Consider the following 12890-nt stretch of genomic DNA (forward strand, 5'->3'; position numbering starts at 1 on the left):
AACCTGACCCGGGAACAAGCTGACTATTGTGTCTCCCACATGAAGCCCTATGTGGATGGCAAGGGCCGCGAACTTCCAACCGCCTTCGACTACGTGGAGTTTACCCGCTCACTCTTTGTGAATTGATCAACCCTCTTGGCTTGTAGGCGAGCCTTACCTACACTGCTTGCCCTGCTATCTATCACCTTTGCTGCATGTCACTTCCTCTGCTTTCAAGGAGAATATTCCAGACAAGTGTTACTTTCCAGTGTAACCATAAGCCTGCTTAGCTTGGGGTAAGACTTAGTAGAAAATGGTGCTTCGATAAACCGCTTCCAGTCACAATCACCATTGTCCTGGGACCCAGACCCATATTTGAGCCAGCTGCCCTCATTCCCACTTAAATCAAAGCAGCTGGCTCATCTCCCTTGTTCCCTTCCCAAATCCTGTTTTCATGTAAAAGACAAAATAAAGGACTCAATTCTCCCTTACAGGCTTTGTTCCTCTTTATCTAGCTTATGTAGCACACACCCCACCATGCTCCTTGTGGCTCTCAGGTAGCGATTTCTGCTTCTAGCTGGTCCAAGTCCTCTGCCTCCCGGGGCCCTTGTTCTGTGAAGGCTGTGCTCAGCTGCCACACTTTGACCATGCCCTTAGCATCACCAGCAGCCAAGAGCTGCGTCTGCTGGCTGTTAAACTCAAGGCAGTAGACAGGACTTCCATCCTGGGTTTGCGTTATGGAAACTGTGGGTTTCTGTGAGCTTTTCTGGAGGTCAAACAGTTGTACATCACCTGCAGGGAGAAAGGTTCAGAAAATACAGAAACCACATGAGAGGCTGTGGCATGCCACTTTCCCCACCCACCCATGGTGAGCGCCAGTGGCCTGAATAAAAGCCACTATCTTCACCACATGACTTCTGCACTTAGACAGGTTGTATGGCTCGTGCCTACCTTCCCCAGAAGCAGCAGCAAAAACCAAGGGACGCACAGGGGACCAGCGCACAGCAAACAGGTACTTGTGAGAGAGCTGCAATGAGGTGAGAGGCTGAGCCTGCAGCATGGAGTACAGGTGGACATGGCCATCGGTCCCAGCACTCAGGAAGAGGTTCCTAGACAGTGCAGAAAGAAAGACCTGCATGGCCATAGAAAGTTCCCTTGGCCTCCAAATATGAGGCAAGTTTAAGGAAGGGACAAGCTCTGGGACCGACCACCAAACTGCACAGAATCGGGCTGCCGGTGTTTAAAAGCTTGAGACAGGGTGGCCTTCCCTGTGCTGGTGGCAAGCCCAGGCTGGCGCCCCTACCTGTGAAAAGGGGAACAGCTCACAGAGTACACAGGGCCACCATGGGGAGAGAAGGTGAACTGCACCGGGGCCCTAAGAGGCACAGAGCTGGGCATCCGAGTGAGAGCCGCTGCCTCTGACGCCAGGGAACACTTGAGGGGGAAGCCACCTTCTGTGCCCAGAACGAAAAGGCTGGAGTCAAAGCTGGAGAAGGCCACTGATGTCACCCCCACCTCAGTCTCTCCACGGGGTGGCTGTGGAAAAGTGGTGTCAATGGTAAGTTCAGATAGCCAGTGGGCAGAAGGAAGGAAGAACACAGGTAGTGGGTCCCCACAGCCCAGGTGCCTCGTGCCTGTGGACCTGGCCTCACCTTCTTCAGCTTGGTGCTCCGAGGCAGCTGCTGCACGGCCAGGGCAAAGCCCTTGGAGAGCCGCAGCTGACCGGCCCCACTGCCTCTCCAGAGCAGCACCCTCCCGTCTGTGGCCGCGCTCAGGACCTGGAAGCGGTGGCTATGCCGGGGTTCAGGCAACCATAGCACCTGCGAAGTGGGATAGAGGGAAGCATCCCCAGTATCAGCCTCACCCCCAGCTGTTCCTTGTAAGGGTAAAATTCTAGAGGAAACCTCAGATCCAGGGACTTCTGATGTCCTTCCCCCCAGGCCACTATGCCAGCACCCAGGAAGGCAGGCTGGGGAAGAGCCCTGTGCCCTAGAAGGCAAGTCGTGAGAGACCTAACTCAGACTGGAGCTCCAGAATGCCCAGGCAGCTGTCCAGCCACCAACTCCCTGGTAACCAACTCTGGAGCAGCTGCTGCCACACCCCCACCACCACCACCACCCCTGCCAAGCGAGTGCCAAGTAGCTTCCCACTCCAGCCATCAGCCTCCTGACCTGATACACTGGGTCTGTATGAGTGTCATCCGTCAGACCTGTCCGCCAAAGCAGTGGGTCCTCGGGCCGGCTCATGTCCCACACCAGCACCTCGCCACTATACAGCCCCCCTGAGAGGATGAGCAGGACTGAGCATCAGCTCAGCGCACCAGTCTCCCATCCCAGGTAGCCAGGACAAAGGCCTCTTCTGACCATTTCCTGCAGGAAAAATCCTAATTCCTGGGCCGCAAACTCAGCCCCCTGCCCTGCAGCCCAGGGACCACCCCCACAGAAAGCTGAGGCGCATGCCAGAAACCTACCAGCAGGCACATCTGAGAACAGCCCACCTCTTCATCCTCCCGCCTGCATGGCCAGACTCGGCCCCTCCTCCAAGCTCCACACCCCTCACAGGTCCACAGGCACCCCAGCTGTAGACAACCCAGAGGGCCAGGGCAACCTCACTGTCTCCCGAGTGCCTGCCTGGTCAGTCCAGCTGACAGTCCAGCAAAGGGCTTCCTTGAGAGGAGAGGAGGCTGGGGAGGGCTAGGCGCTCACCAGCAATGTGTGAGGGCTGTGTGGGATGAAAGGCCAGGCACATGACCGCACTTGGCACCTCCACCACTACCGATGGCTGCTGGGGGTTCAGGCCTTGGCGGTCCAGGTTCCAGGTACACACATAGGACTTGAGTGTACTCCAGTCTCCATCATCCAGCCTGCATGGGGACATGCCTGAGTGACCTCTGCGGCTCTGACCACCTCCTCTATCGCTGCCCCATAGCTACCCCCCAAATTGTGTCCCCTTCATACCCAGACTGTAATATGGGTATATGTCATAGGTTTCCCTGTGGCACTCAAAAGGGCATGATGTTCTCTAAAAAGAGTCCCTAGACTAGAGAGATGGCTCAGCAGTTAAGAGCACTGATTGCTCTCCTAGAGGTCCTGAGTTCAATCCCCAGCAACCACATGGTGGCTCACGGCCATCTGTAATGAGATCCAATGTACTCTTCTGGTGTCTGAAAACAGCTACAGTGTACTCATATACATAAAATAAATAAATCTTTAAAAAAAAGTCCCTAAGCTAATAAGCATGATGTCACTGTAGGTGGCCTGTTTTCATACCCTGGATGTTCCAGAAAATTGTAGACACATACAGACCCTGCCCTTGATCTGGGGGATAACTGACTATGTGCAGAAGACACCTGTAATTCCAGCACTTAGAATGCTGAGACAAGGGCTAGGGAGATGCCTCATGGTTAAGAGCACTGACTGCTCTTCCAGAGGTCCTGAGTTCAGTTCCCAGCAACCACGTGGTGGCTCACAGCCATCTGTAATGGGTGAAGAGAGCAGTGATGTACTCATACACAAATGAATAAATCTTAAAAAAAGAGAAAGAAAGAAAAGAAAGCTGAGACAAGATAAAGAAATTTTTGTCATTGTGAGCTACACAGTGAGACACCCCCCACCCACCCCACCCCCACCCACCCCCGAGTAGGGAAAAGGGTCCCAGCCCCCAGTGTGTGTGCATGCACGGTGAATGGAGACCACAGAACACCCAGCAACAGAAACCAGAATGAGGGCTAGTGACCAAGGTGGGCCCAACCCAGGCCTCACTGCCAGGTCGGGAGAGGGGCCTTGAGGCATGGGCCCTCAGCTCCTCCCTCCTCCACTCTGTACCAACTCTGAACCTGCACTAGCAGAGCCTCAACAAGTCTTCAGGTCTCCACTACTTCCCAACCACCCCAGCTGTCACTCACCGACCATAGGCACAGGCCAGCACAGAGCCTGTGGCGTTCCAGGAAATGCCGGTCACATGCAGACCCTGCCCTTGGGCTAGGGGGTAGACCAAGGTGTGCAGACAGGAAACCTGCAGAGACATACCATTCCTAGCACTAAGCACTAAAGCCAACCTGTAGATCACAACCCTTTCACAGGGGTCACCTAAGACCACTGGAAAGCACAGAGATTATATATTAAGAATCTTAACAGTAGTAAAATTACAGTTATGAAATAACAACAAAAATAATTGTATGGTTAGGGTGACAACATGAAGAGCTGACGGTATTAAAGACCACAGCGTGGGGAAGGCTGGGAACAGGTAGCCTCGTGGCAGCACAGGAAAATCACACCCAGGCCCAGGCAGCCCAAGGCCTAAAAGCAGCCTGCACCCACTAGTCAGCCCAGAGGGAACTGTGGACTACTCTGGCATGGGGCTCATCGCTATAATCCCAGCATTGGGGAGGTTGAGGCAGGAGGATTATCATGAGTTCTAGGCCAATCTGAACAGTAAGTACCAAGCTGACAGCCTTCATGTGCTTACAGGACACTTCCAGACCCCTGGGAAGTCAGAAAATCAGAGCTGAGCGGGCTCCAAGCTCGCAGGTGGGCCAAAAGCAGGAAGGCGCTAATGGCTGCGCATGGGGACATTAAATGCCACAGGCCTACACACCTACAAAAGGCCAGCATGCCAATTGTATTATAGACTCTTAGATACCACAGGGGAGAAAAGCTTTTCAGTCTCAGTATGTAGCCCAGGTTAACCTCAAACTCATGGTAATCCTGTTTCTGCCCCATGGTTCTGGGGTTACAGGTATGTGCCAACATGTCTGGCTCCATTCCCTGTACCCCAAAATCAAGCCTTGGTAGTCTTTCCCAGCAGGTGAGTGCACCAGCAGACCCTAGAGAGAGAGGCACAGAAGCAGAGAGCCACACTTCTGTGGAAAGCCCCACAGCTCCTGATCTCATGACTGGGCAGCCCTGCACCAAGGCCACATGCACTGCCAAGGAGGTGCAAGGCTGTGGGAATGCTGCTGAGCCCCCAAAGGCCAGAGAGCAGCAGTCCCGTTCACAGAGCTAGAGACGCGAGGACCACAGGCCACCAGTGTGGTCAGGCCTGCCTACAATCTAATACTCAAGAGGCTGAGGCAGGTGGAGTGCCATTGGAGACATTAGCCTGGGCTACGTAAGTAAGTAATCTCTGAGTTCGAGGCCAACCTGGTCTGCATAATGAACTCCAGGCTAGCCAGAGCTACATAGTAAGATCCTATTTTTGATTTTGATTTTGTTTGTTTGTTTGTTTGTTTTTAAAATGCATTCTGCTTTGGGACAGCCCACTGCACCTTATCTTTGAAACATTTGCTTTGCTAAATAAATTTCTAAACTGTCAAAAATAAATAAACCACTGGGCAGTGGTGGCGCATGCCTTTAATCCCAGCACTTGGGAGGCCGAGGCAGGCGGATTTCTGAGTTTGAGGCCAGCCTAGTCTACAGAGTGAATTCCAGGACAGCCAGGGCTACAGAGAAACCCTGTCTCGGTACACTTGGGTGACTGTCACGAATGACAAGAACAGTAGATATTCTTTGTCATCTTGTGGACCTTTGAAAAATAGCTGGGTTTTTGTTTGTTTGGGTAACTGGTTTCTTATTTTTTATTTTTCTAAAGCAGGGTCCCTAGCCTCCTCAGTCTGGGGTAACCAATGGCTACAACCATGCCAAGCACATAAATGCTCTTGATCTTAATTCCTGAGTTCAATCCTCAGCACTTCGAAAACAGATGTGGTGTTGTTTGCTCGCCACCTCAGTACTCGCTGGGGAAAGGCAGCAGTCAGAAGTTTGAGGTCTGTAGACATGCACACAGCAGGCAGGCAGGCAGGCAGGCAGGCAGGTCTAGTTATAGGGCTGGGGCGGGGCTTGGTGATGGAGTATGTATTCACCATGCAGTGCCCTGGCTTCAATCCGCAACACTAAAATCAATGTTAAACTACCTCTAGGACGCCAGGTGGTGGTGGTGCACGCCTTTAATCCCAGCACTTGGGAGGCAGAGGCAGGCGGATTTCTGAGTTCAAGGCCAGCCTGGTCTACAGAGTGAGTTCCAGGACAGCCGGGGCTACACAGAGAAACCCTGTCTTGAAAAAAACCAAAACAAAAAAAACAAAAAAAAAAACAAAAAAAAAACTATTTCTATGACAATACACTGGAGAGGTAGAGGGGACTTGAGGCCCACTGTGAAACAAGGTTGACGCTTCAGCTGTCAATACAGCTGAACACCCAGGTCCACAAGGGACAGCTTGGAGCTGTGCCTTGAAGGCGGAAATGCCAAGACAAGCTGGTGCCTTTAGCACACACTCCAGGGTCAGGTTCCAGCTCAGATAACTCAGAGCTGTGAAGCCCTGGGCAAGACACTGCACCTCTGCAGGCCTCATCCAGAAAGTGCAGATAAGAGGGCTACAGCTGCCCTGAGAGGAGAAGCCACAGCAGGTCATGCCTAGGGTGGTGCCAGGCTAGTGGCCGGCTGCCCTGGCGACAACCCCACACCTCTTCAGCCACTCGATTTTGTTACAGTCACAGGCTTCCCCCAAGAGGGTCACCTCCTCCCAGGGTGAGTCAGGTCGACACACTCTGCACCCGGGTAGAGCAAAGCTAAGCTCTAAAGAGACCCTGGAGCCTCGGAGGGGCGCCACCCCAAGCCAGCAGCCTGTCTTACCGTCCGCTGCTGCTCAGTCCAGTTCACCTCATAGCCATCGAAGGCATGGCTCTGCTGGTTGTTGTTCAGCTCTCGGATGACCATGGCCTCCACCCTCCGGAGAAAGGCTGCGAGCCTGGGCGTGTCGTGCTGGGAAACAGGAGCCATAGCCGCTGGCTCCTCAGGAGCCTCCGTCTGCACCTGGGCATCTGCATGTGTGCGGGCCTGGGAAGACGCCTCAGCTGTGGCAATGCCTGCTGTCTGGCAACTTTTCTGGAAGGAGATTAAAACCAGTGTCATGGGCCAGTAAAGTGGCCCAGTGAGTTAAAGGTGCTTATCACTAAGTCCAATGACCTGGGTTCAATTCCCAAAACCAACACAGTAGAGAGGACCCCTGAAGCTTGTCTTCAGACTTGCACACATCTTTATAGACACACACAATTGGGGGGATTGTTTCCTGGAGAAACAGCTTCGTGGTTTAAGAGCAGGTACTGCATCCTCTATGTGGTGGCACATGCCTTTAGTCCCAGCACTTGGGAGGCAGAAGGAGTTTGAGACCAGCCTGGTCTATTGTCCTAGCTTGCCCTCTGTTGCCGTGACAAAACACTAACCAAAATCAATTCGTGGAGAAAAGAGTTTCTTTGGCTTACGGTTAGATTTCATCGTCAAAGGAAGTTGGGGCAAGAATTCCTGTTTCCAGGCAGGTTCCTGCCTGGAACTGAAGCAAGGCTGCGGGGAATGCTGCCCATGAGCCTGCCCTCACGGCTTGCTCGGCTCCTACAGCCCAGGATCACCTGTGGAGTGGCACCGCCCACAGCGGGCTGAGAAAAGCCAATGTGATACAGCCATTTGTTTTTGCTTTGTTTTTCCAGACAGGGTTTCTCTGTGTAGCCCTGGCTGTCCTGGAACTCACTCTGTAGGCCAGGCTGGCCTCGAACTCAGAAATCCACCTGCCTCTGCCTCCCAAGTGCTGGGATTACAGGCGTGCGCCACCACTGCCAGGCCACCCTCTTTTCTGATGGACCAAAGATGCTTGCTTCTCCAGGCCTCAGGTCTCCTCTACCCCCACGACTGTTCCCTTCCAAGGCCTGTGTGAACACACTCGCTGATAGAAACTCGATGTGAGCGCAGTCTAGCAGACGCGCACCTATCTGATCCACTGTTCTGGACACATAAGACCTCTGAGCACTGAGCATTGCAAATCCAGAACCAGGTCCAGCCTCCCTCCAGTGAGCGCTGTCTACATAAACCTGGTGTCGCCCTGAATGCGCGAGTGCTGCTTCCCCCACTTCCAGGGTTTCAAGAACCCCAGGATGACCTCAAACACCAGTACCTTCAACTTCTGGTCCTCCTATTTCTACCTGGAATTATAGGTATATGTCCCACATAGACCCACACACACACCTCAGTTTCCTGCATATCAGACAAGGACTCTACCAAGTGAGCCACACCCTTAGCTGAACTTGGCAAACAGCTGCTCAAAAGACTTGGACTCAAGGGTGAGCCTAGGCTGTGAGCGGAGCTGTAGTAATTGTTACATTTCTGGTTAGTGTGGGTCTCTTCACAGGCCTTACAGAGGATCTAGAGACAAAAGTGTCAGAATCCCAGCACTCAGAAGGTGGAGGCAAGAGGATTGTCCGGAGTTTGAGGCCAATTTGAGCAACAATGTCTCAAAGCGGGAGGGGGCCCCAGGCATGGTAGCCTGCCCCAAGGCTGTGGTGGTAGAAGACACGTGCTCCAGCAGGGGGCGCCATGTGCCGTGATATACAGGCAACAGCTCAGCCCGCATACCAGGGGCCGTCCATTCAAGTGAGCAGGAGAGAAGCAGTGGGGGCCTGCCCTGCAGTCCACGGGATGTAAAGACAGAAACTGTTCAGCTCATACTTCCTGGGCACCTCTAGAGGTGGAAAATCACACAGGGCTCCTCCCCCTCCCTCTCCCAGCATCCATAAAAAAGAGCAGGGTTGGGGTCAGCAGGCGAAGATGCTCACCACTGGGCCTACCCGCCTGCCCGCCTGCCCGCCTGCCTGCCCTCCCTCCCTCCCTCCCTCCCTCCCTCCCTCCCTCCCTCCCTCCCTCCCTCCCGGGACTGCACAGTGAAGGAGAGTGGACTCCACTGTCATGTGACAGACATGCACTGTGGCAGTTACATACACAATGTAACAGCCCTAAAAAGAAAAACATAAAATAAAAATAAAAGATCATAGTGGAGTAGCCAGCTGTGCAGGAGACTGAGGCAGGAGGATCACATGAACCCAAGGGTTTGTAATATACCTGAGAAAAATATAAAGAGCTGGTCTCAAAAACATGTGTTATGTGTGTCTTTAAAGACTGGTTTGTGTACATGTGTGTTTTGTCTAAAGGACAATGGTTGTTTTGGAACTAGATTCGAGGCCTGTTGCGCTGCCCCGTGGGTGCTGAGTCCTCCTCAGGAGCAGGGAGTGCTCCCTACCTACTGAGCCAGTCTCAGCAGTCCATCTGGTACATGTACATTTTAACACTATCCTTTTTTTTTTCCACAAATTTTTTGAGGCAGGCTCTTGGAATTCAGGTTAATCTAGAACTCCTTATGTATCCAAGGCTGGCCTTGAACACCTGACTCCACCCCTCAGTGTCTGCCCAGCAACCCCCATGGAATGAACAGACACCAGCTGCCAGACCTAGCTGCTAGCCCACCTTCTCCACAGGATAGACCTCCTCTACTTTTGACAACAGATTGAGTTAAGCAAGGAGTTATTAATTCTGGCTCAACATAAAACTGCATTCTCAGGTCACACCACATACCTGCTGTCTAGGGTCACAGCAGGCTGCAGGCAGTGCATATTTCCAGGGCGTCCCAGGGGCTCCAACCACTGCAGGGACAGGTACTCAAACTCCAAGGCTCCCCCTTGGTGCACCCCCAAGGAAGTAGTACCACACTTTCATATTAGCGATGGTTCTTCCTACAAGGACTAACAAATCCCACTAAGAAACAAGTGCAAGGCCCAACCACAACCCAATCTCAAGCTAACAAGCAGAAACTCTTCCTTCTGCGAACAAATTAGTGTATGTTGAGAAAAAAGCTGTGCAGTGGTGGCGCACACCTTTAATCCCAGAAGAAACCCTATCTCGAAAAAAACCAAAAAGAGAGAGAGAAGCTGGGCATGGTAGTGCACGCCTTTGGTAACAGCTTCCGGATCTCTGTGATGTCTAAGACCAGCCAGGGGGTACACAGGAGACCGTATCTCAAAAAAAAAAAAAAAAAAAAAAAAAAAAAAGCACAAAAAAAACACAACCTGGTCTACAGAGCAAGTTCTAGGACAACCAGGGATAAATAGAAAAAAACCGGAGGTGAAAAAACACACAGACAAAACACTGCTCTTCAGAGGAGGGGGGCTGACTCTCAGAACCCACTTGACAGTTCACAATTCTTTCTCTTTTTTTTTCAGGTTTTTTGGATTTGGTTTTTTTTGAGACAGGGTTTCTCTGTGTAGCCCTGGCTGTCCTGGAACTCACTCTGTAGACCAGGCTAGCTCAAACTCAGAAATCCGCCTGCCTCTGCCTCCCAAGTGCTGGGTCTATAGGTATGCACCATCACCGCCTGGCTGACTGGAAGCAGTAAACCAGAACAGTTTACGAAAAGGAAATGATGAATAAATTCTTTAAATATTCTTTAATCCCAGCACTCTGGAAGAGGTTACCGGATCCCCTACAGCTGGAGTTATGAACAGTTGTGAGCCACCTTGTTGACAGAAACTCAACTCCGGTCCTCTGATAGGGCACCCAGTGCTCTGCTGAGCTAGCTCTCCAGGCATCCAAAAGTAAGTTATGCATATATGTGTGTGTGTGTGTGTGTGTGTGTGTATTACAGACCCCCACAGAATTCAGAAGAGGGTATTGGGTAGCCTGAAGCTACAGTTACAGATGGTTGTGAGCCACTGATGTGGTGGGTGCTAGGAATTGAACCTGGGTCCTCCTGAAGAGCAGCAAATGCCCGTGAGCACTGAGCTCCAAGCTAGCTTTTCTAGGGTGAAGGGATAGAGGGACCTGCACAAGCTGAGCGGCAACACGTTTGCTTTGATCCCCAGACCCTCCCAACATTTCTGACTATGCTTTGCCCATTGTTATTCTGCAACAGTGCAGCAGTGCAGCCGTGCAGCCGTGAGCCATGCAGCCATGCAGCCGTGCAGCCGTGAGTGAGCCGGGGCAGATACACACCAGGTGTGCACTGTGCCGAGGAGCGAGGAGCACCACCCACCAGCCTCCAAATCATGTTTCTGTTGTGCGTGCAGTCGGATTTAAAGATCGGATTTGTATTTATGTGCGTATGTGTACATCTGGGTGCTCCCCAGGTGTGTGCTGGAGTCTTCAGAAGAGGACCCTGGGTCCCTTCGAGCTGCCATCACATGCATGAGCACGAGTGGCTCAACCTCAGGGCTCCACACCAAGGCCATGCCTGCAGAAAGAGCAAACAGCCTCTCTCTGGTTCTTACTTCTACAGATATGGGTGCCTCGCCCATCCTGTGTGTTTATCCACCACACGTGGGCCTGTCGCCTGCAGATATCAGAGGAGGGTGTTCCTCCCTGGAACTGGAGGTAGATGGTTGTGAATCTCCATGTGGATGCTGGGCTCTAAGCCGGGTGCTCTTAACTGCTGAGCCATCTCTCCAGCCTGTTGATTCCCCTGCCTCCGTTCTCCAAGTGCTAGAATTACAAGTGTATCTGCCATGTGGCCTTCCTCTTCTCGGCCAAGAGTTCTCTGGTCTCCTGCATTCTTCTGCTAATGAAGCGGGCAAGCCCAGACTGACTTCCCGAGTCTCACCCACAGAACATGGGAGACAGAAACCACGAACTCCAAAAACTGTCCTCCACCTTCCACCAGCACATGCCCACCCACATACTCTCGAGCAATGCGTCTGTAAATAAAGTACAATGAAAGCCATACGACTCTCCTTCAGGAGTCGGCAGATCCCCTCTGCAGTGTGAGGAGGGCCTTTACACCCCGTGCGGCAGGATCACTTCTTAGAACCTTACAGGGTTCTAGAAGTCTATGCAAGGAAACTAATGACACTCAGCTCCACTCTTGGAGGGGAAAAAAAAAAAAGTTAGACCAGGGGCCTGGAGAGATGGCTCAGCAGTTACAAGCACTGACTGCTGCGTTCAATTCCCAGCAACCACATGGTGGCTCACAACCATCTGTAATAGAGTCTGATGCCATCTTCTGGTGTGTCTGAAGACAGCTACAGCATGCTCATATAAATAAAATAATCTCAAAAAAAAAAAAAAAAGTTAGACTGAACTGATGATTTCCAGTCAGGAATCTTCCAAACTCTATCTCCTCAGCAAGAAGGAGCTGTTTTGTGCATCCTGTGAGGCCAGCGCACAAGTCACTGGCTTGCTGCAATTCCACTGCATACTCTAAAATGGTCACGCTTCTTGCTTTCCACTGCCAGGGCTTCCATGTCCCAGGGCATGGAGAAGGGCCTAGAAGCCAGACCAGATCAGGGCATGAGACCATAGGCCCACAGGGCTCAAGGCAAGGCTGCAGACACCACTGGGGCTTGGGTTAGAGGCAGTCTAACCACTTGGTCAACAGCCAAGTCTTCCCTTCTGGGAAGCAGCTAATACATCCTGAGTTCTGCAAGACCTTACTTGACCTGTCTCTACTTACCCTTTCGGTCTAACCTGGGACCACTCTCCCTTTTCCTCAAGGATTCTCCAGCCCCTTCTAACACCTCAAACAAATGTGCTGACCCAGCTCCAGAGTTAGCCAGTGCTCACGTTTGAGTCTTCTCAAATGTTGGGTCTTAGTGAGACACACTCTGCAACTCAACATCCGGTTCCAACAGTTCCTCAGCTCCTGTTGTCAGGAGCATGACACACCTTATGTAACATTATAGGTTTGGTTTTTTGGTGGGTTTTTTTTGTTTGTTTATTTTTGTTTTTGTTTTTGAGACAGGGTTTCTCTGTGTAGCCCTTGCTGTCCTGGAACTCGCTCTGTAGACCAGGCTGGCCTCCAACTCAGAAATCACTGCCTCCCAAGTGCTGGGATTAAAGGCGAGAGCCACCACTGCCCAGCTACAGTAGATTTTCTACTTACATGGTTTATTGTAATCCTTGCAACCACCAGAAAACCAGCTATCTCCATGTTCCCAGCTGACGAATCCCCAGCAGGCCAGCACTCAGTCAGCATCAGGCCTCCTTTACCTCATCACTTGTGGTTTTTGATTACATTAAAGAACCAAAGCAGGGCACTAGTGAGACAGGTGAGACAGGCCTTTTAATTCTGGCAATCTGGGTACAGAGATGGGTGGGATTTCTGA

General features: G+C 51.9%; 2 protein-coding genes across 8 annotated transcripts in view; one reads left to right on the forward strand and one right to left on the reverse strand.

Annotated features, from left to right (window-relative positions):
* Sptan1 (spectrin alpha, non-erythrocytic 1) overlaps positions 1-470 on the forward strand; it is a 68346-nt gene extending 67876 nt beyond the window's left edge. For all 4 annotated transcript variants that reach the window (XM_052182038.1, XM_052182039.1, XM_052182040.1 and 1 more), the window contains one exon: positions 1-470. In XM_052182038.1, coding sequence (XP_052037998.1) covers positions 1-126 — 126 coding nt within the window. In that variant the 3' untranslated portion in view covers positions 127-470.
* Dync2i2 (dynein 2 intermediate chain 2) overlaps positions 468-12890 on the reverse strand; it is a 24909-nt gene continuing 12486 nt past the window's right edge. For all 4 annotated transcript variants that reach the window (XM_052182043.1, XM_052182044.1, XM_052182045.1 and 1 more), the window contains 8 exons: positions 6610-6861; positions 3884-3993; positions 2685-2842; positions 2151-2260; positions 1632-1799; positions 1283-1515; positions 931-1088; positions 468-771 (listed from right to left, as the gene is read on the reverse strand). In XM_052182043.1, coding sequence (XP_052038003.1) covers positions 533-771; positions 931-1088; positions 1283-1515; positions 1632-1799; positions 2151-2260; positions 2685-2842; positions 3884-3993; positions 6610-6861 — 1428 coding nt within the window. In that variant the 3' untranslated portion in view covers positions 468-532. The remainder of the gene's footprint in view (positions 772-930; positions 1089-1282; positions 1516-1631; positions 1800-2150; positions 2261-2684; positions 2843-3883; positions 3994-6609; positions 6862-12890) is intronic.

Source organism: Apodemus sylvaticus, chromosome 5 (genome assembly GCF_947179515.1).
Source record: "Apodemus sylvaticus chromosome 5, mApoSyl1.1, whole genome shotgun sequence".
Lineage (NCBI taxonomy): Eukaryota > Metazoa > Chordata > Mammalia > Rodentia > Muridae > Apodemus > Apodemus sylvaticus.